This window comes from Genypterus blacodes, unplaced genomic scaffold, assembly GCF_046128005.1.
Source record: "Genypterus blacodes isolate CSIRO-AG114 ecotype Tasmania unplaced genomic scaffold, CSIRO-AGI_Gbla_v1 ptg000029l_1, whole genome shotgun sequence".
Classification (NCBI taxonomy): Eukaryota; Metazoa; Chordata; class Actinopteri; order Ophidiiformes; family Ophidiidae; genus Genypterus; species Genypterus blacodes.
Genome location: NW_027466842.1, coordinates 6759082 through 6780298, shown reverse-complemented (window position 1 = coordinate 6780298; position 21217 = coordinate 6759082). Strand labels below are relative to the sequence as shown.

The following is a 21217-nucleotide window of genomic DNA, read 5'->3' as shown; positions in this document are numbered from 1 at the left end:
CCAAGCAGCTCCCAGATGTTACATATTCACTCAGCCAAGCACCACGTAGATTAAATATAAGCAATGGAGCGCTATCAAAAAGATTTGGGTGGAAAAATATCATAATTTGTGGCAGAGAAGTAACATATCAATATCTTAACACTGGCTGTGTAATAATCTACAGCGTGTGAATCACATTAAAGCAGCCTGGGAGCTCTGGAGATAATCAAGCTCAACTTATTATTCTGGATCAAACGCTATACCAGTTAGATTTAAATTGCTTTCAAAGAGATCCAATATAGCGAACCAATTACTCTTCTCTCTCTACTTCGCTGCCCTCGTCTTCCTACCTCCCAATCATGGAACATAGCTTTCAGATATCTGGTGAAACTTTTTAATCTGATCTTTTTCCCCCCCCCAACCATCCCAGTCCCTCCACCACAAGAAGATCACAGAAGGTCAGCGTCTCTCTTTTTAACGTTTTGATCCTCTCTCAAACGTCTCATGCGTCTCTCTGAACGTTATACTCTGCTTTGATGGGGGACAGAGGGACAGATTGACACATGATCTGGACATCTTAAACATTTACCTGCCTGAGGCCACCATTCATATTACAGCACGGTGCTCTCCAGTGATCCCAGAAGGGCTCGCACTCGTGGTCAGGCTGGTTCTCTGAAAGATCTTAAGCACCTCGCACGGAAAGATTGTGCGAGGTGCCTAAAGTGATGCAGAGCGATTGAAATGAAAGGCATGAATCACACACTGACTCCAAGGGATAAATGAAGCCTTTGGTAAAGATTCAAAGTGAAAGGCGGGAGAGGCACCGAGGCACATCACTGAATCCTTGTGGATCCGCATTCTTCCTCTTCAAATAAGCATCTTCCTGTCAGCAAATCTAAGAAAGAGGAAGCTAAAGTTGGACAGATGTCCATGCTGAGAGGTTGACAGGTTGTCAGCTGAGACTGGTCTATTAATTTGAGGGTTGCTGCTTCAACAAGCTGAAGTGCCCCCGGGTAAAACACCATCCCAGCAGTATTTGGTCCAATTGGCTCTCATGACTGCAACCGCTTGATTTGTGGATCGTAAATAAAGCATTTCAAAAGCAATGAATAGTCAGAATGAATTAAAATAGGGGTAAGATAATTCACATTCCTGTGTGTTTTTATAAGAGACATAAACGGTTTCCCTCATCAAGTCTGTGCATATATGAAGTGTTGGGTGCTGCTATGTCAGGGCTATACGCATAAAACTGAAGTGAACAGAATAGGGTTTAGCCCCATAAAAGCCCCATAGAGAGCAAAGAAATACCTGTTTTTCTATAGTTTTACATTATGCAGAAACACTCGACTGCACAAAACCTGTACTCCTTATTCCTCTGTTGAAGATTCAACGTACCGCCTGTGCCTGTCTTCGCCACCTGAATAAATTCAATCGGAAGTGCTGACGCAGCTCCTCTGGGGCCTAATTCCCCTTTTTAATGAAACACAGCAGAAGAGCTGAATGGAACGGTTCAGCTGTACCATAAGAAAAATACATTTCTGGAAGAAAGATGGAGAAATGATCAAACATTCTGGTTCTGTTATCATTTTTCAGCCACTTCTCCAGTTCCACCAGTATCCCTTAATCCTTCTTTCCAAACCTGCACTTCTGCTGCGTCTAGTTAATTCCAACTCCGTTCTCTTGGATGATCTCTTATTCCCCGCACAAGTTCTGGCCACAGTGAAGAACGACACATCAGCTCTTCCTTTGCACAAACTGCAAATCAAACCACAATAATTAAATCTAATTATAATTCAAGCGCTTCTAAATCACTGAAGCCTGAGAGTTGCAGGCAAACCACAGCGTTAATGTTATTTCATGCTCCACCATACTCACCAGAGAGGAAGAACACAAAGCGGCTCCTGTGTGGTGCTGGACAGTCAGTCTCTCCTCTGAGCACAGTTCCCATTATAAAAGGACAAAGCCGGACAGATAGCCTGATTTGGCCCTGATCTCCCCAGTGCCTGCATTTGGAACATAGATGTCTGCAAGCAATGTTGCTCCCTTCATCGGGCACAACATGTCCACAGGGGGCTCGTGTTGTCCTTGAAACACTCCTTAAGACTTTAGCCTGAACTTAAAGCAGATTCTTCACTTTTTATAACTAGAAATCCATCAGGGACGAGCTGTGATTACTTGTTATCATTGAGGAGGAAATCTTTCAATTTTCAGGGCTCAATTAGATCTTATGGAATTTGATTAGGAAGATTAAATGATCCAAATCAAATAGGCATTTTTAATCAATGGTAATTAGATGAAGATGATGCACCCTAACTAGTTATGAGGCTCTATGCTTGGTATAATGAACACTGTGAGGGAGTGCATTAGGTGGATTAATTCTGCAGAGCTGTGTGCTAGATTATGTGTTTTGGACTACAAGATGTCCTTCATCTCATTCCAGTCTCCCAAGGTTTGGTTTCAACTGACAGCGACACACACAAAGGTACTGTTGCTGTAAGTATCCCACATAGAAAACAACTCATCTGCCTCTAATATACACACCAGGTTATCCTGGTCAGTCAGCCTGCGTCAAAGGCTGGAAAGATTCTGTCCAATTCATAGATGACATAGTCAACAACACTGCAGGAGATCCATAGAGCAACACATCTACCTTCATCATCGCAACCACCCTCAACCATCATCTTCATGTCTCTAATTGTTTGAAGAAGTAAATCACCTGAATCCCTCTGTCCAACACACAGTTTGGTTAAACGCAGTAAATGTGTGTCTTCTGTCCCACTACACAGCAGATCAACCTGACCAACCAGCTAACACTGCTGTTCCCTAGTGCGGTGACGCCCTCTGTCGGTGAATAATAAAAGCTTATCTAAATGAGGCCCAGTCAGCTTCCCCTGAGAATGACCTACAGCAGGGGTCTTCAACGTTTTTCAGGCCAAGGACCCCCAAACTGATGGACAGATAGAGCAGGGACTGTATTTGAACAGGAAATTGCACAAATTCAGCGATATTGACTATAAAAATCATTTGAATGATTGGAATCATACATTAATTACATTTCTATCACAGATCAGTGGACAAATATATATATATATACAGTACATATATATATTTTTTTTATTTTTTCTTTATTTGTTTTTCACATTTCATTATGACACCTGCCTCCCCTGACCGCATATCACTGATTCAAACCTTCAGCCTGTAACATGCAGCCTTGTGATTGGCACAGCAGCGATAGGGGCGGGTCCTCCTCTTTGTGTACAGGAGGCTTGGAGGGACAGGGAACCGGTGCCCAGCCTGAGAGAGCTCCTGTGTGTCCTTAATGTGTACATTGCTGACTGAAAGATAACATCTTCTGCCTCTATTTATCTGTTCACTATTATATGTTGGATTCATGTTAATGTGTATTCAAAGACATTTCAATTTGTGGGGGGGAAAATTGGTTTAAAAAATAATTAAAAAAGAAAAGAATTGTCTTAGCAACCACAAATTTTGCGACCTCCCCTGCACGGAGGGGCCACGGACCCCCTAGGGGTCGCAGACCCCCTATTAAAGACCCCTGACCTACAGACCAAGCATCCCAAATTGCACAGATTTAGCATCCACAATTGTCAGATTTACATTAAGATTGTTCCATAGTTTAAAAAAAATAATTTAATTCTTCCAATTACGTATGTTATTATTTCCTGGAACTGTTTAATTTATTTCATACCAACTTCAGTCAGATTTTTCCATCTGCTGATGAAACCCTGCAGCTTCCTTTCCTCCACTCCACACTCAGTTGGGAATTGACAGCTGTACAGCTTGTGGCAATGTCCATCGCGCTCCCGTCAACACCACTGACTGACACCACTGACACTCTGTCCTTTTGTTTTTTTCCTCCTCCAGCACCTGTGCTAGGCTGTCAGTCAGATCAGACAGAGACTCTGCCGCCCTCGCAGAAGAGAAACAACGGCTCCATGACAAAGGCTTTCCTGACGCTGCCCAGGGGACCCCAAATGTCAAAGCAGGTAGGTCTTTATTTCAATCTGGGTCAGAGGTTAAGGCTTCATTAATGGACGGACGTGTCAGTGACAACAACCCTTTTTTCTGTGTGTATATTCAGTCTTTCTGGTGGCTTTCCGTCAGCGAGTTATAGAACTGCTTGGACATAAGCTCAATGTCTGATTAGAAATATCATGTAAGACATAATGTCCTCAATACGTTCATGTGCTATTTTGAAGGTCATCAAAGTGTGTCACTTTGACTGGTAAACTAGAGGAGTTGACCTTCCAGCATTTATAACACAGCAACAATAATAAAGCAATGAAAGGAAGTGAAGTGATAAGTGATAATGACTGTCATTTTGTTGACATTATAATGCACTGAATTGGGCTTTTAAGGTGACAGCTGGCAGGAATAACATTTCTAAAAATACCAACAATTCACACACTGGACTGGACAGGAGTGTGCCTGTGACATTCAGCCGTTCACTTTTCAATGGATTTCACTCGACTGAGTTGTGACTAACACCCGTCTTCATCTTGTCCTCTCTTGTCTCCGTCAGGGAAGTGATGGAGGAGAGCTATGAGACATTTGAGGAGGAGTTAGGGGAATCCAAACCAGAGCCTCCTCCACAAAAACCTGTTCAACAGATGCACAGACCAGGTGGAACACAAACACACACACACACACACAGTAATACCAGCACATGAGGGGCAACCATTGATTATGTACATATGCAGTACAACTCTATAAATACTTAGGAGCAGCAGCACAGGGTGCGACTGAAACTTGATCCCTGTTCAAAAGTAACAGTGATAATTCACCTCAGTCATACTGTAGAATGTTTAACCAGTCGAGCCCACCCACTCTGGTTACATCAGCCAAAACCAGGGAGGATAAATAAACTTCTTTCATAGAATCACAGTGGAGATGAGGTCATCTTGGCCTTAGGTTAAGAAACGTTTTTGGAAAGGCAACCACAAGTTTTCTTTTTTTTTGCTAATCTTTAATAAGTAATTGACAAGCCTCATAAGAATGCTACGGCGCTGTGTGTGCACTTGTGTATCTTTAATCAGTCGTGTTGCTTTTGTTATATAAAAGTTGGTGGAGAAGCTGTAAAACCTCCTTCGATAAAGAATCTATCTACAAGAATAAAATGAATGTTGAGTAATAAAATCCAGACTGACAAAGTTGTAATGGACTTTGTGTTTATGGTTTATATCAGCTTCAGTAAATCCGTCTCTTTCAGAAATGTACGTGACGAGAAAGGTCAGAGAGGTCAGTAGGAAACCAGCCAACATTTTCCCCTTTATTTGTCATTTCCATCATTAATGTCTTTTCTCTGCACTTATTAATTCTAGAATGATGAATCATGCATCGCTCTCCAAAGGGAAACGTCTGCAGTTCCACAGGAACCAAAACATAAACCCACCACTTTACTCAGAGAGCCCCGCATCTCCAGAACTCGTGAGCTTCTCCTTTGCTTTTTCTCCAGAAACCTTCAATCCTTCCAAACTTTTATTCATTTCCTTGATTACCTGCCTTTCTTTCTTGCTTGCTTGTTGCTCCAGCATCCCCGCATAAATGCATGGCCACTGAGAACGTTTCCCAGACTGACATACCGTGGGAGAACGTCACACTCAACCGCTGTCTATTTGTGGCCATCACCATCCTCGTGCTCACCTCAGGGCTCCAGAGGCTGCATGGCAAGTAAAACTTAACTCCAGCCTGTGATTAAAAATAAGTGTGTTCTTGTTACTCATTGATCTCTTTTCAAACAGAAAGTCTGCGTGGTCGTGGGACAGCAGATGAGGAAGTTGAACTGACAGAGAGACGTTCGGGGTCATTAAGAAACAGACCACGACTTCCACAGGTAAAGAGACTTAATTCCTTTTTATGATTTAATAGTAAGATCACCGACAGCTGATCGTTTCCCAAAATTACTGTTTTACACTAATAGCCAGAGACGTTGTGGGAAGTGATGTTTTGGTGGCTGCCAGACCTCGGGGATGACGACGAAGAGGACGATGATGATGTTAGACAAGTGAAGCCAAAGAGGTCAAGCGGCATCAGAAGGAGACCACATCCGGACAGAAGACTCACAAACCAAAGAGGAAGCAAACTTAAGGACAGGAGAGCCAGGAAAGCAACGGGTGAGGCAATGAAAGGCAAGGAAAGAAGCGGGAGACTAAGCAAACGTAAAGAAGCAGCAGAGGAGGAAGATGAGGATGGACAAAATGAAGAAGAGGTGGTACTACTGAAGACAAAGACTCTGAAGGGATGATGTTTTTCTTTCCCTTGCCACAAGCACTGGTAATCTAAGACAGTTTGCAGCTCGATCAATATGAAAACACTTATTAAAAAGGTGCCAATATTGACTTCTTAATAGATTTCAGCTTGTAAAACACAGACACAAACGGCAAGTCTGTGAAAATAATGTGCTTCCACAAATACAATCAATGCAGTTGTGTCACAGCTTTGTTGCTTTGTTAGTGCAAACGTACCTGATGGATCTTTGAATCTCTGAAGTGTCTGTGTCACATAAACACTGAATGCATCAACAGATCTTGCTGTGTGTGATGTCTTCAGAGCAAAAACACAACACTTTTCGCCGCAGTATTTAATTACAAAAACAATCTTAAAAGATGAGCTCCTGTCAATCACATCCACACGTTCAGCATTTATACAAAACAGAAAGATATTTATGCTGCTCTGTATAGACTATACATGGCCAAAAAGAAATAACGCTACTAAATAGTGACCATGGACACATTTGTAGAAACCATGAAAAACAAATCTAACTGTTATATGTCAAAGGACACTGAGAAGGGCCGGTGTGATGGCAAATATTGGAGGAAAGAAATAATTAATTGATCGATAGACCCTCAGGAGGCGGTGGTCTCATTGGCATTGGGGGCATGGGCATCTGAGGGGGCATCTGATGGGGCATCTGGGGGGGTCCTGGGGCACCGGGTGGGAGAGGGGGAACCGACATGCCTCCAGGCGGGGGTGGGGGCATGTTCTCGTTGGACAGGCGAGGGCCAACGTTGCTCATGAGGGGCGGCGGACGCTTCACACCGGCCGTGGGCGGAGGCCCGCTGGACTGGGTCACAGCTTTCTCCATTTTGAAGTGGAACTGCAGGAAGAACTGAGAGAGGAAAAAAACAATATGGACGAGTTGTTATAGCCATTTAATTAAACGTCACAAAAAGATTTTGCGTGCTGATAAATGATCAGTACCTGCTTAGTGTCTCTGTTCCAGTGGGTCCAGAAGCGGTTCTCTGCTTTGTCAATTTCTCTGCTGGGTACCTGAGACGACAGACAGCATATGTCACTCAGAGGGACACAATAAAAGCATAAAACCAAAAGAGAAGTGCAGCTCCATCTCAAACCTTAAAGGCAATGGTCTCATAGGGCTCCGCTGCCAGAAGCAGGTACTGCCAGCGACGATCGGGCGGCTCGATGCGCTGCTCGTAAGCAGACATGAAACGGTGCCTGGGTCCAATTCCTTCAGCAATCTCTGGGTAATCGATCTGGCGCACAGAGGGAAAGAAAACTATTGTCTTAGGCTGCTTTCCATTGTGTGGGTGGGAATGGTGGACAAAATCTGCTCACAGCAAAAAGGGGCAAAGTTTATTCTGTACCAAAGTGGGGACTCAAGTCTAAATGAAGGGAATTCACCAGAAGACAAATGTAATCAGTTAAACTAACACGATCCTACCTGCTGCATTTCAATTGAATACATTTGTAAAAAAAACTTAGAACATAAATTCACTCTATGCAAGTAAAGCTTGTAGGTTGATGTGGTTTGATTAAGTAAAATACAACAACTCAATCAATAAGATTAAACCAAAATCAACATGTTCAAAACAAACAAACCAACCAACCTGGAACAGTAGAGACTGCTGTCCTGTCTCCTGGTCCCTCTGTTTGGTTACTGTGAATAAGAGAAGAAGCACAGTGAACCTAACAGAATTCTATCGACAGGCAAGCCAGTATAAACATAAATAACAACAATTGAGTTAAGAAGGTGTGTTACAGAAGCAAACTATCACACCTTTGTATCCCGGCCGACCGATCTTGACAAACTTTTTGACCTCAACCTTCACTTTTTCTGGCGCTGGCTGTGCAGGAGCTTCTTTGGCCTCTTTGGCTGCCCTCCGAGCTCTGCACAACACAAAATTTACTTTAAGAGTGAAACAACACACTGGAAGACACTTCTTTTATTTGGATTGTTGTATAACATTGTTGATGTAGAATACAGACTTACAAATTGGTTTGATGTTTCTTTCCTTGTGTGTGAGCCAAATAGCTGCCCTGTAAAGGAGGAAAAAACAACATATCACACCTCAACACACTTTGACACTTCTTACCATCCTAAAACGTTCCAGTTTGTTCATCCTCACCTCATTGTTATGAAGTGTCAAGCAAAGTTTGCACTCATATGACCCTAAATGATTCTTCATAAAATAGGGGTCTTTGTTGATGTCAATGGTCTCCAAAGCCAGCTGACGTAACCGTTCTCGTCTGTCACGATTACTCTCAGAGGCTGACGCCACCCCGCCGCTGCCCGTCTTCCCGCCAGCTCGATGCTGGAAATCCATCTTTGCAATGTAATGGGCTCAAACAGCCAATCAGAGCCTTCCCGATCACTGGGAAAGCATAATAACCATCAAGCTTTCCACAAAAGCAGCAGCAGCATTAGACATGCAATTTGACTCCAATATGGTACCATAACATTATTAGTAGTAGTAGATTTATGTTTTCATAACTCAACCCAACATCCTGCATGTATTGTATTATTAGCATGCTGGATTTACATGCACTGAATGTGTTTGTTTTGCACATAATATGCTTCAAAAAATATCTGAACGTCACGTGCATTATGACTAGATAAACAGAGCAGTACTGAGACGTTACATTACATTTACATTCGGATTCATGTAATATTCTAATAAGCACATCGTTTAAGAAACTTCTAGATATCAGCCCGCAAATCTATCCAGAAGATGCTTCAATAGCTCCTGTAGTGACTGCAGCTAGTTTGACGTTTTTTATGTTAGTACACAACGGAAAGCGTTTTTGTCAAAGTAGTGGAATTGTAAGATGGTAATATAAACATATAGCATTTAACAAATAGTTTTTGATACATATAGTAAATGTACTCGCTAGCTACGCTAAACAAACGAGCTAGTTTCTGCCTGCTAACACACTCCGGTTAGCTGCTGTAGCTTGAATGAAAGCATAGTAGCAATGCTAACGCTAATCTAACGGGGTTTAGTAGCGATAAACATCCTTAAATAAACGTACAGACGGAACCCCGAATTCAATATCGATAAATGTTATGTGTGACGTTCAATTAACCGACCAGATAAGAAAAAGACAAATGCAGACTAAGTATAATGGTCACACGCATATTTCTTCCAAACTACTCACCGACTCCACAACGTCGAGTTCACGCCAAAACGTTGATTAATCTGCGCATGCGCGGAGTTTTGTATAACTTTATTGCCTTCTTTTAATAGCGAGAGAGCGCGTGTGTATGCTACACGACACTTAAATAGCCTAAAAAAAATTCAAATATATTCTTCTCTATAAAACCGTTTCGTTGCTTACTCTATAAACGTAGCAAAATATAAATGGAAGTATTTTTTAACAGCCGACCTTGTTAATACAGATTTGTCCACTTGATTTGTCCCCTAACGGCCACCGTCCTATGGCTCTTGGGGAGTGTCGTTTCTTGGGAGCAGTGTTTGTTTGGTCTGTCCGGCTTTGTGGCGTTCAGGTGGAAGTGACCGACCACAGCGTCTTTGCCTGCCTGACACGTAGGAGCCCGAACAGTTTCCCAGAGAGCAGCAGACAGGGAGACAGCTACCTGAACTCAAGACTTCCTACTACTATTGCGTAACAACATTATTATACATCCGGACGGTGGTATGGCTCAGCTGTAGCACAGTGTCCCTGTGAATGACTCCTGCCTGTGAACTGCGTCAGTGATCGTCATGCGTTTTAACGAGAAGGAGCTGGTCTCTTTGAGCCGCCAGCCCTCGGAGATGGCAGCCGAGCTGGGGATGAGAGGGCCCAAGAAAGGAGACGGTAACCCTGTTTATTACAAGCGGGTTCACATAGAAACAGGCTTACTTCCGTTTCATGTCGTGGACAAAATCGAGCGACAGGGGTCAAGGGTTGGATCTGCCTGATGGGCCCCTTATTTAGGGCCACACAGGCATCCACCCCTGATTCCCACAGTGTACATCTTATCATGGTGAGCCACTAAAGTGAAGCCTGTGGTGCTTCCTTCATTATTGTCAGTGTGGCTCCACCCTCAGGCATAGTGGCACCTTTGTATTTCAGATTAGACCTCAACAATCCTGTTTTTAAATTTTGGTCATGGGGAAACCAGTTTGATCACATTTATATGACAAAGTTGACCTTGAACACCAGAAAAGGGAGTTCAAATATCCAGCTCTGTCTAGGACCCCTCAAGTCACCAAGTCCATCCCTGTACCAGTAGAAAGTGTGTACATGTGTGTACTTGTGCTTCAGCTCAGTTCCCTGTTGTTAACTTTCAGTAGTGAAGAAGAGGCTGGTGAAACTCGTTGTTAACTTCCTTTTTTATTTCCGGACTGATGAGGAGGAGGTAAGTGTCTGACTGCTGTGTTAATGCCTATCTGTCTATTTGTGCATGTGCACAATTATAAAGATACCAAACATTGAAACTAATTAAGTAGCAAATTTTTTGTCAGCCTGTTGGAGCGTTGCTGCTGGAGCAGTGCCGGGTAGAGAGGGAGGACAGCCAGGCTTTCTCTCTTGGTGAGCATACCCTTTCCACTTTTACGTCAAGGCCATGATTTCTCCCTTGACTGAATAGTTTTGAGTTCCTGTTGGCAGCAATGAATGAGCTTGTTTGAATTGCAGTTTGCAGAGTAAGCTTATATGTGGTGTGTCATAGCATTTCTAGACGAAGCTGAAAGGAAATATCTGTTTGAGTGTGACTCAGAGGAGCAGTGTGCAGAGTGGATAGACTCCATCATCAAGGCCAGGTAGGTCTGCTTCCCTTATGTAGACTATAGTGTTAAGAACACATTTATTATTCAAACTGATGTGTTTCAGTCTTCATCAGAGTGATGAAACCTTGATCAATGACCTGACATTGTCTGCCTCATTTGTTTGCCATTTTCATCTCTTGCAGCTATGAGTTCATGAGGAAGAACCTTGTATTCTATCGGACTGAAATCCACAGGATCACTGGAAAGGTGAGAGGCATCACAACACACAGTCTTAACACAGTATACCTAACAGATGCTGCTTGTACCCAAAGAGAAATGCAGTAAGGTACTAACGGAGGTTAACATCTGAGCATTGGCAGCTATTTGACTCACTGAACCTCACAGAATGACTCTATAAGCAGCTGATGCTTAACGCTGATTCTGCCTCATATTTATAATTGCTGCTGTGCTCTTCATCTGCTTTCTTTTTCAGGACCCCTTGGAGCAGTATGGTATATCAGATGAAACACGATTCCAGGTCAACAATGGCCTGCAGCTCATGCCTAAAGATACCTCTTCCATGTAGAACAGCTTTCAATGTGCAGATGTACGTTCTTTTCCTTCCACATTACCACACATGTCGAGCCCTTTCATGGCAGAGGTCGGCCAACTTTTACCAGATCCTTCTTTTAGTTCAGCCAGACATTCCAGTTCTCACTCATTTCTGTGCTGAGCTACTGCCCACAGCAGAGGTTCATATGCAGATGTTGCCGTATGTCGCCGAGTATTTGATGATGTGGAAGGTGATAACTGGGATGGGTTTTTTTGGTGGTTATCCAGTTTTAGTCATTACGTGTCATTACAAGGCATTACACTCATATTTCTGTATCATTTCCAAACTAGGTAAGAGAATCTAAGAGAATATGTATATTTCCACTACAAATAATTGCTGTATATTAAGACAATGTGATGTTTTGATCTTCTAATCCTACTGAAGAGCTCTAGTTGTAACCACTATAAGGTATCAGAAAGAAGATCGAAGAGAAACAATCCAGGTTTAGGAATCGAGGCATGGAAACATTTGATGTGATCAAAGTTTAAGCCAGTAAATGCACACTGTGTAAAGAGACTTAAGCTCATTAGATACTCTGCCACCACGTCTTTTGCCAGGGTTGTGCCGTTACCTTGCTGATTAAAATTGCATGGGTCCTTTCATTTGCTGATTTGAGCCACATATTTGAATTCATGTTTGATTCTAAGAAAATATTAGTTTTTGCAATTTTAGTGTATGATCGAGAACATTCATATATTTTAAATCACCGAGTTTTGCACATATTAAGCTACTTTTTAGTTGGTGTTAGGGGGTTTTGATAGAATTTAGTAATGTACTTGAACTTACTGTACTTTTTCTTTGGCACTTTCAGTTGAATTCCTATAGCTAAGCAATTGTTGGCTCTTTGGAGAGGTTCAAAACCCTTTGCTGTTTCCTTTTTTTTAACAGAGTTGCATCTTAACACGTGAAATGAAATGTTTCCCCCAACTCCATTTTGCTGCAAAACAGTGGAATATTTATTTCACTGGTCAGGAGCCCACTTAAAAAATATTTGTTGAATGTGTAATTTTTCAAACTTTGCACATAGAATGTTTTACTTAAGATTATACTAATTTCACCACCATCCCTCAGATTTCTTTATATGTATATACGTATATACTCTGTGTTTGTAATAAAGTCATTGAAAGATACATTTGTGCAGTGAATTCTTTAACAAAAATGAAAGTATGAAACATTTTGCCAGGATATTTTTTTTAACATTTAAATTTGTGGGTTGAAACATGTCCAGTTTAATAGTATCATTCAATTGCAAACGATTGTAAATACATTATACATATTTAAATGGACATGTATCTATTTATGTATTCAGGAACTTATAACTGCTCTGCAATGCGTCGCCATTTTCTTGAGTGAGTGTTGTAGTATCAGATGTCATCCTCTCGGTCAGCTGTGCTTTAAAAATATTAAGGGTTTTGTCATTTGCTGTTCTATCATCCATTCATAGAACTGCTATGGCACATCGACACGTTTCCTTAGCAACGTGAAATGTGTAATTCAAATACGGCGACGTCATCATTTCCCGTGGTGCTTAGCGAGCGCGGAATTGAACTCTCGGCAAAAGAAAACATTTGTATTTTCTACACCATTTTTGTACATCTCTTCCAATAAAACAGCACATCTCCAAACCGAATCAGCACTGGAATAAACATACCTCCACGGCGCGTTACGGGCGGAGTTAAACGGGGCCAGGTGAGTTTAATACAGCTCTGGATTCTGAACAAATAATCAGCGAGCGTTAGCATTCGTTAGCTCAGCTCGGCTAGCGGGGCTAACGTTAGCCCCTCTTTAAGCTGCATGATTCAATTACCCGGCTTTTGTTCGTGCTCGGCGTTGCTTTTAAACTGTAATGGTTACAGATCGGAGTCCTCTATCCGAACGGGGTTTTGTTTATGGAACCAACAGATAAAATGTGTTATTGTTTTCGTTTTGTTTCGTTTTTTTAATCATGGTATCCACAAAGACACCCCAAACGCTGTTAGCTTAAACTGTCCATTCACAGCTGATTGTGAGCCGTTAGATGTCACTGTGTTTGAGAACAAGTTTCCTCTCAGCTACTCGATTAAATGAAGTTTGAATAAGGGATGATAAAAAAGTAATTTATTTGACACCTTTTTGCAATTATGTGGGATATTTCTACCGGAATAGTGACAGTATTGTTGTCATACGAACGGACACCATAGAGGTTCAAATGGACAGAAAAGGTTTCGACAAAAGCAACGATGCTGTAACACACAGACACAACCTTATAGACAAAGGTATTACTTGATCACTGAAAAATAATCAACAAATTATTTAAACATGTCTGCCACAGTGAGCTGCACAATACACGTCAGTGGTTGACAGTTGCAGTTTGAATTTCTTATTATTAAATATCACATGTGAGGGACATAAATACATGCTGGTTCCTCTAAATTTAATGCACATAGTGATACATGTTAATAGCAAAGAAAGGTCATATAATTTCCTTTTTTCCTGTGTTTTCACATGACCTCCATTAAAAACATTATATTGGATTACATGTCTGTTTGTGGTTCATTTATGAAATTAAGAGTTTTAGTCAAATGACTGATGACAACACTAGATATTAGAAATGGTGCAAGTGGTAACGTATGTTCACAGCTTAGCTTTTCTAATGGAAAAGGTAGGATATTCTTCCATATTTTATTGGTTTCTTAACTTAATATGTGGTGTGAGTATGACATAAACATGGCATACGCACACTAGTCTGAACTGTAGTGTGATGTGCTTTTAATAAAATTGTGTGTGATTTGATGTGTCCTGTTTTAGGCATTATGGATCAGGATTATGAGTGTCGGCTGCTCAGGCAGATAAACATCCAAAACGAGAACACCAGCCCCATTGTAAGTGAACGAACCTTCCTTCATACTGCCCAAAAGCAAAACCTGTCACTGTCATAAATACTTGTCTCCTCTTGTTAACACCTGTAAGAGCCAATCATATTTTGCTGATTGTGAGTTATTATGTTAGTGTCTTAGTCTGGTGGCATGATGTTAGTTTGTAGCAGTATTGTTTATGTAAGTAGGCGTAGAGCCTGATGTGTTGTAAGCGTGTGACAAACGCTGGTTGCCAGGGTTACCCAAGAAGCCCTTAATTGTATTTTTTATTGTTTATTCAGAAAACACAAACTCACAAAGAAAGCAGAAAAATTTACATTGGAAGAATACATTACATAGGGGAAATGTTAATTAAGATCTACGCTGAAGAAGATGACAACATGCAATTACACCACCGCTCGGAATCTGCCACCTGTCAACAACACGTCTCTTTAAAACAGTGTCCAAATGTGTGTTTGTCTCCTGCTCATAAATGCTCTCTCCTCTCCTCCTCCCTCCTCCACCTCTCGTCTCCTCATGTGTAGAAGGCTGTGGGCGCGGTGCGAGCTCTGACACCTACCAGCTCCCCTCTGTCCTCCCCCAGCAAACATGGTGATCGCTTCATTCCCTCCCGGGCCGGGGCCAACTGGAGTGTCAACTTCCACCGCATCAACGTGAGACTGCTGCGATTCACCCAGATATCATATGGCCTCCGACCATAGGAACAATCGCCCTTTAAGCCTGAAGCTGAATGTGTGCAAATGTAACATACTAAGATACACAAGATTTGGTTGAGAATGATCAGTTCTTGTATTTGTTTCTGACACAGGAAATTGAAAAGTCACACAATCAGAACAGGAAAACCAAAGACGGCACCACGGACAGCAACAAAGGTAATCACTTCTCCCTCTAACACAGAGCCGTACTCTCAATGTGGTCTGATGACTAAGCAGGATGTAATTGTTGATGATTTGGCTTCATCCCGGATCCCTCGGTTCTTCGGAAGCTCTCGTTGAAATTGTTGTCATAGCAACACATCGGTAAGCTCAAATCAATCATTTCAGTGTAAACAGGATTAGATTGCCGTTTTCAAACGTACGCCGTTCAACCACTCCACCCAACTACAAGTAGTTCCATGTCAGCTTGAAAACCTGTGAGTGGCTGAAAATGAAAGTGCTTCAGTTTTAGGCTCTGCGTGCGTGTAGCAGCGTTCCTTGTGTTCTCTTTCTCTTGTTTGGCGAGTCTTTGCACAAAGTACGTCAGAGCTAAACAAAGCTCCCTCAAACGTTTCAGCACTGTGATGAAACTGCAGAGGGAGCGTTTCATTCAGAGATGCCGATGTGACTTTTCCTCTGGTTCTCCTCCCTCCGCGTTTAGCCGACGGTCTGGCTTACTCTGCCCTGCTGAAGAACGAGCTGCTGGGCGCCGGCATCGAGAAAGTCCAGGACCCCCAGTCAGAAGATCGCCGCCTGCAGCCATCCACGCCCGCCAAGAGGAGCCTATTCAGTGTAAACATGTCAACAAACCTGTAACTGACACATGCTTTCCAAAATAGTAGTAATTTCTATGTGCACGATTAAACATCATTTTGTGTTTTGCAGTATTCTGTCAGTGCTAAAAGGACTCTACCAGAAGAGGATGGAAATGCAGTCTCTCCTTATTCCCTCTCACCTGTCAGCAGCAACAGGTAGAACTATTTTGTTGTTTTGTCATTCCGCCTTCAAAATGTCTGATGTCGCACACTTCTTCCTGAATAACCTTGCGGCAACCGTATTGTGTTATGAATCGCAGCCAAAAACTCCTGAGGTCGCCGAGGAAACCTACGCGTAAAATTTCCAAAATTCCATTCAAAGTTCTGGACGCCCCGGAGCTTCAGGATGACTTCTACCTCAACCTAGTCGACTGGTCGTCCCTCAATGTTCTGAGTGTCGGGCTGGGAACCTGCGTCTACCTCTGGAGCGCCTGCACCAGCCAGGTGTGTGTCTTTGTGTCTTTGTGTCTTTGTGTCTGTGTGGCTGTGTGTCTGTGTGTCTGTGTGTCTGTGTGTGTCTTTGAGCTGTTGTTGATATTAATTCGTATTAAAGGCACTTTCAGTTGATCTGAACTTCCTCCTTTGGTTTCTCCATGGTTTTAGGTGACACGTCTGTGTGACCTCTCTGTGGAGGGTGACTCTGTGACCTCAGTGGGCTGGTCAGAGCGGGTGAGAGATTTCACGTTCCACATCCTGGAGCCTCATCAAATATTTTTGCTCTGTGATCCCTTTTCTCAAACGCTGTGTATTTTCAGGGTAACCTGGTGGCAGTGGGCACTCACAAAGGCTATGTACAGATTTGGGATGCAGCAGCGGGGAAGAAGCTCTCTGTTCTAGAGGGCCACACAGCCAGAGTGGGTAAGTTTGCAGGCTAGACAGGCGACATCTTTCTGCAACGCATTTTCACATTTTAGCGCCGTTTCTCATGTGTGATTTTTCTTCCTGTAAACTGACGCTCACACCCTGCCCCCAGGTGCGCTGGCATGGAATGCAGACCAGCTGTCCTCGGGGAGTCGTGACAGGGTGATCCTGCAGAGAGACATCAGAGCTCCGCCTCTCCAGTCAGAACGCCGTCTCCAAGGACACAGGCAGGAAGTCTGCGGGCTCAAGTGGAGCACAGACCATCAGCTGCTGGCATCAGGTGGTAATGACAACAAGGTACGTGGGCAGAATTCCTGTCTAGTCTGTGTGAGAGATCATCAGTATGACATCACCTCAAGCCCCTCTGACCTCTCCCTCCCGTTTGTGTTATCCTGCTGCCCACAGTTGCTCGTGTGGAACCACTCAAGCGTCCTCCCGGTGCAGCAGTACACAGAGCACCTGGCTGCAGTGAAGGCCATCGCCTGGTCTCCCCATCAGCACGGTCTGCTGGCCTCAGGAGGCGGCACCGCTGATCGCTGCATCCGCTTCTGGAACACGCTGACCGGCCAGCCGCTGCAGTGCACCGACACCGGCTCTCAGGTCTGCAACCTGGCCTGGTCTAAGCACACCAATGAGCTGGTGAGTCAACTGAAGCCGCACATGTGATCAGTCCCTGCAACTAACTGCCTTCAAGTTTTTGTTCATTCTTTGTTTCCTAAACCAGGATTTAGATGCTCAGGTTAAAAATGTGTTTTGCTTCTCTGCAGGTCAGCACACACGGTTATTCCCAGAATCAGATCTTGGTGTGGAAGTATCCCTCCCTCACTCAGGTGGCCAAACTTACAGGACACTCCTACAGAGTGCTCTACCTGGTCAGTATGCACGCTGTGTGTTTCTGTGTTTATGTCTGTGAGAGAGAATATAAGCCAAAAAAAACACAACTTCAGGCTATTTTTTTACTGAAGGCAGCATGCCAGGGGAAAGTTCTGCTCTGTTGACTGTCTTGTTGAGCATCCGTAAGCACTTCCTCCTCTCTCAGCAAGTAACAGCATTTACGCCCACGAATGCCCTGCTAGATTAAGACTGGCACACACTGATGTCTGGGAAAGTATTCAGTGTACAATAATTTGAGTTTTGTACAGGCCATGTCCCCTGACGGAGAGGCCATCGTGACTGGCGCAGGAGACGAAACACTTCGCTTTTGGAACGTCTTCAGCAAGATGAGATCCACTAAGGTATTTACTCACCTCTCCTTAATCTCTGATTAACATTTAGATCAGCATCTGTAATGATGGAAGAGTGTTTGTCTGATTTGTTTTTGTCGTCTTCCTATTGTTTGTCCCTTCAAATGTCTGTTTTGTTTCTCACATCCCCCTTTAGGAATCGGTATCAGTTCTGAATCTCTTCACCAGGATCCGGTAGTAACCACCAGGACTGTGCAACTGGGGAATGAAGACGGGAAGGGTTTTTAGCATTGCATGTGTCAAGTCCATTGTTGTCCAAGCCTTGTGCAGGCCCCTTCTTTTAAGTATTCACCTTAGTAGTCTGCAGTGGGCCCCGGAAAAACGCCTGTACGTAATAAGCCAAGTTGTAGCGGAGGGTAGAAAGGAGGAGCTGCTGAGATGCAGAGCTCAAAGGTGGATGGCAGTGTGGATATATACCTCCAGTATTTCACTTGTGCTGCCTCCACCAACAGATGAGTGATGAGGAGGAATGGCGAGGGATGACCCCCCCGCCCCCCAGCCCCCGTGTGATTGTTTTGTTTACAGACTGATATTGTGCATACCTGCCAAATATTGACTTTATCGTATTTATTTTGTTTTTTTTAAAACTTATTTTTAACATAATCTTACCCGTGTTTTTTTACAGGCAGTCAGACTTTTATTTTCTGTAATTATACTGCAGGTTTTGGTTTGATCTGTGGAGTTTGTCTGGCTTTTGCTCACGTCTTAAAGGTGCAGGTGTGCAGAAAATCCAAGCTGGTGTCATTGTTAGTTCACTGATGGAGATCAGGTTTCAATCACACTGATAACACATTTTTCTGTTGACAGTTGACATTTAAACGTCAATGTATGAGGAGCTTGGAGCTCCGTTAGCCTGAACCTGACATTAAGTTCATTTTAGTCTCATCAACAAACACTGTTGCAAAACGCACGCTATGACTGCCTATAACCGGATGTCAGCGTTTAGCTCTGATTTGGATAAAGTTGAAGGTGCCGTAACAGAACAGAAGAGAAGAGAAGTCGTCTTCTTCTCTTCAGGTTTTTGTACGAGTACCTGTCAATCATCCTGTTTACCTGCTTTCTTTATGGAAATACCAGACTAGGACAAACACCTCAGCTCATCACTTCACTTCATAGCAGCAGAATGGTAAACAAACACTGGCTATTAATCAGACGATGAAATAACAGTGTTAAGAAGTGCTTTTTACTTAAATCTGTACATGTGTATATGTTAAGATATTTCATCCCAGGGCACTTATCTTATAGGTCTTCATACTTTTCTGTGTTGAGAAGTTATGCCATTTTTGGTGTTGTGTATAAAAAAAAGAAAGTAAATATTCCCACCAAATTTTGGTTTACTTTTCTCTGGGTTTGAATGTGTTAAGTTAATCCGCCGTGCCACCTTTAATTCAACGCTAATATTTTGCGTTGTGGTGGAAAGATTACTGTACAGAAATGGCACATTTTGTTTTGGAGAGTTGGGTCGGAAGTCGATGGGCAGTTTCAGTGCTAATCTTTGTAAATTCTTCTCTTGCCACTTCAGAAATCAAGACAATGCTGCCAACTTTAATAACTGCAAGAATGTTGAGAACATAAATATTTCTGTACTGAGAGAAAATGAATAAATGAGCATATCTTGTAAATTATGCTTTGGCTGTTATTGTGCAGTAATCAAGCGAAAACCCTCATGACCTCGTTTTAGATCGCCACATTTTGTGACCTCAGGAAATTAGAGTTGTCTTAATGCTTTTAATTGATGGTGTAAATTTATATATTTTTTTATTACAAAGAATTATTCAGGCCAATTTTTAATTTTCGGACACGATTGTGGTTGATGTTATTGAGTTCAGGCAGACAAATGAGGCTTCATGCTTCTGAGTGAACATCAGAGGGCGCCATCCTATCAACACTGGGATGCTATTTTGCCACCACACCCATACACTTATTGTAAACGAGCCATGAAGGTGAGACACAGATGAACATACTGTATACATAGCGTAAAATCACACCTTTTCTCTGATCCGTCTTCATCACGAGTCGAGAGGGAAAAAACACGCCACAATGTTTTTGTTCTAATCCGAGTTATACAACATGGTGAATTGTGAAATCAAGGGAAGTCTGAAACAGTTGAAGGTAAATAGTATCTGTATAATCTTCTGCTAAAGAATGTTCAGGGTTCAATGTGGTTTACAAGACATCTGTAGGGGGGGCACTTGGTAGAGCTGTTAAAATTTCTATCCAACCAAATTTACAGACATCCCGCCCCCTTTTGTCACAAAACGATTATAAGCCAATCAGCTGTCAGTCAATGACACTGCTGTCACGTTTGGTTACGTGACACCGTAACATTCGGCTGGCAAGCGCACGCCGAATTTGAGGATGATCGTGGAAAATAGCCCCGATAAAAGGAAACAAATATACCGTTTTCATAAGGAATTTTACGAATGTGAATGACAAGTGTGTGCATGTCTCGTCTGCGGTGCGAACGCGTCTGTGGAGCTCCACCAGAGTCCACAGCAACTTTTCACGGGAGTTTCCGACTGCCAGCAGGGCGTCATGTGTCGTTAGCGAACGCACCGGCTCAAAGAGCCGACGCTTTTAGGTGAACGATGGGAGCAGCACCGAGCGATAGGATGGTCTTCTCCGTGCCATGGACACGGGGAAGACTGAATTTTTGAATAGATGTTGTGTCGTTCGACCAATTCACATGAAAACAGATAAGGATCATAACATTAAGCAGGGAGGGGCGGGGCGTGTTGACGGTCTACTACAGGTACAGAGCAGGACAGAGAAAAGCAGAGGTGAGTGACAGCTGGGGAAAAAAGCAGCATTTGGATGCATTTTAACAATTGTGACAACAAAAAGGCAGAATGCAGAATTTGCAGAATTAAGCCGTCATGTCCACTCAATCCAGTGTATGTTCTTCCAAACAGGAAAACATTCCAAAACTGTACGACAGAGAACGTGCTTCACTGCAAGAACATTCCAAAACTATTTTAATTCCTCACGAAAATAGTACCACACTCACTGTCATCTCACTAACATCAGAACAGACTGTATGCATGTGAAGTACAGATGATATGGGAACTACAGGGAATTCCCTGAATAACAGGGAATGTGAAGGGCAATTGTGACAGTGATATGTGGACAGACAAATGTGAAATATGAAAGGTTTAGTATTAGTTAAATAGTAAAATCAGTAATAA

General features: G+C 42.8%; 3 protein-coding genes across 5 annotated transcripts; 2 read left to right on the top strand and 1 right to left on the bottom strand.

The window, feature by feature from the left end:
* Positions 1–6420: 6420 nt before the first annotated feature.
* On the bottom strand, positions 6421–9743 carry sf3a2 (splicing factor 3a, subunit 2). 2 transcript variants are annotated; one of them, XM_076144846.1, is made up of 8 exons: positions 9625–9743; positions 8367–8612; positions 8231–8277; positions 8018–8127; positions 7848–7897; positions 7353–7493; positions 7201–7269; positions 6421–7108 (listed from the first exon to the last, which is right to left on the bottom strand). In XM_076144846.1, exons 2-8 carry the CDS (start codon positions 8562–8564, stop codon positions 6827–6829), a joined length of 897 nt encoding a protein of 298 aa, XP_076000961.1. In that variant the 5' UTR covers positions 8565–8612; positions 9625–9743; the 3' UTR covers positions 6421–6826. The 2 variants fall into 2 exon arrangements, with proteins under 2 accessions (XP_076000961.1, XP_076000960.1); XM_076144845.1 differs by lacking the exon at positions 9625–9743 and adding an exon at positions 9397–9487 and having other exon boundaries at positions 6422–7108.
* Positions 9744–9906: 163 nt separating this feature from the next.
* Positions 9907–12692, top strand: plekhj1 (pleckstrin homology domain containing, family J member 1). Of its 2 annotated transcripts, none has more exons than XM_076144848.1 (6): positions 9907–10056; positions 10536–10600; positions 10707–10773; positions 10913–11003; positions 11153–11216; positions 11443–12692. In XM_076144848.1, the coding sequence occupies exons 1-6, from the start codon at positions 9963–9965 to the stop codon at positions 11533–11535; spliced, it is 474 nt and encodes a 157-aa protein (XP_076000963.1). In that variant the 5' UTR covers positions 9907–9962; the 3' UTR covers positions 11536–12692. The 2 variants fall into 2 exon arrangements, with proteins under 2 accessions (XP_076000963.1, XP_076000962.1); XM_076144847.1 differs by having other exon boundaries at positions 10533–10600.
* Positions 12693–13088: 396 nt separating this feature from the next.
* LOC142994340 (fizzy-related protein homolog) lies at positions 13089–19641 on the top strand. The gene is made up of 14 exons (XM_076145126.1): positions 13089–13251; positions 14350–14423; positions 14942–15070; positions 15226–15289; positions 15774–15904; positions 15998–16083; positions 16188–16371; positions 16531–16596; positions 16683–16785; positions 16901–17085; positions 17194–17427; positions 17556–17660; positions 17931–18023; positions 18169–19641. The coding sequence occupies exons 2-14, from the start codon at positions 14355–14357 to the stop codon at positions 18208–18210; spliced, it is 1491 nt and encodes a 496-aa protein (XP_076001241.1). The 5' UTR covers positions 13089–13251; positions 14350–14354; the 3' UTR covers positions 18211–19641.
* Positions 19642–21217: the final 1576 nt, after the last annotated feature.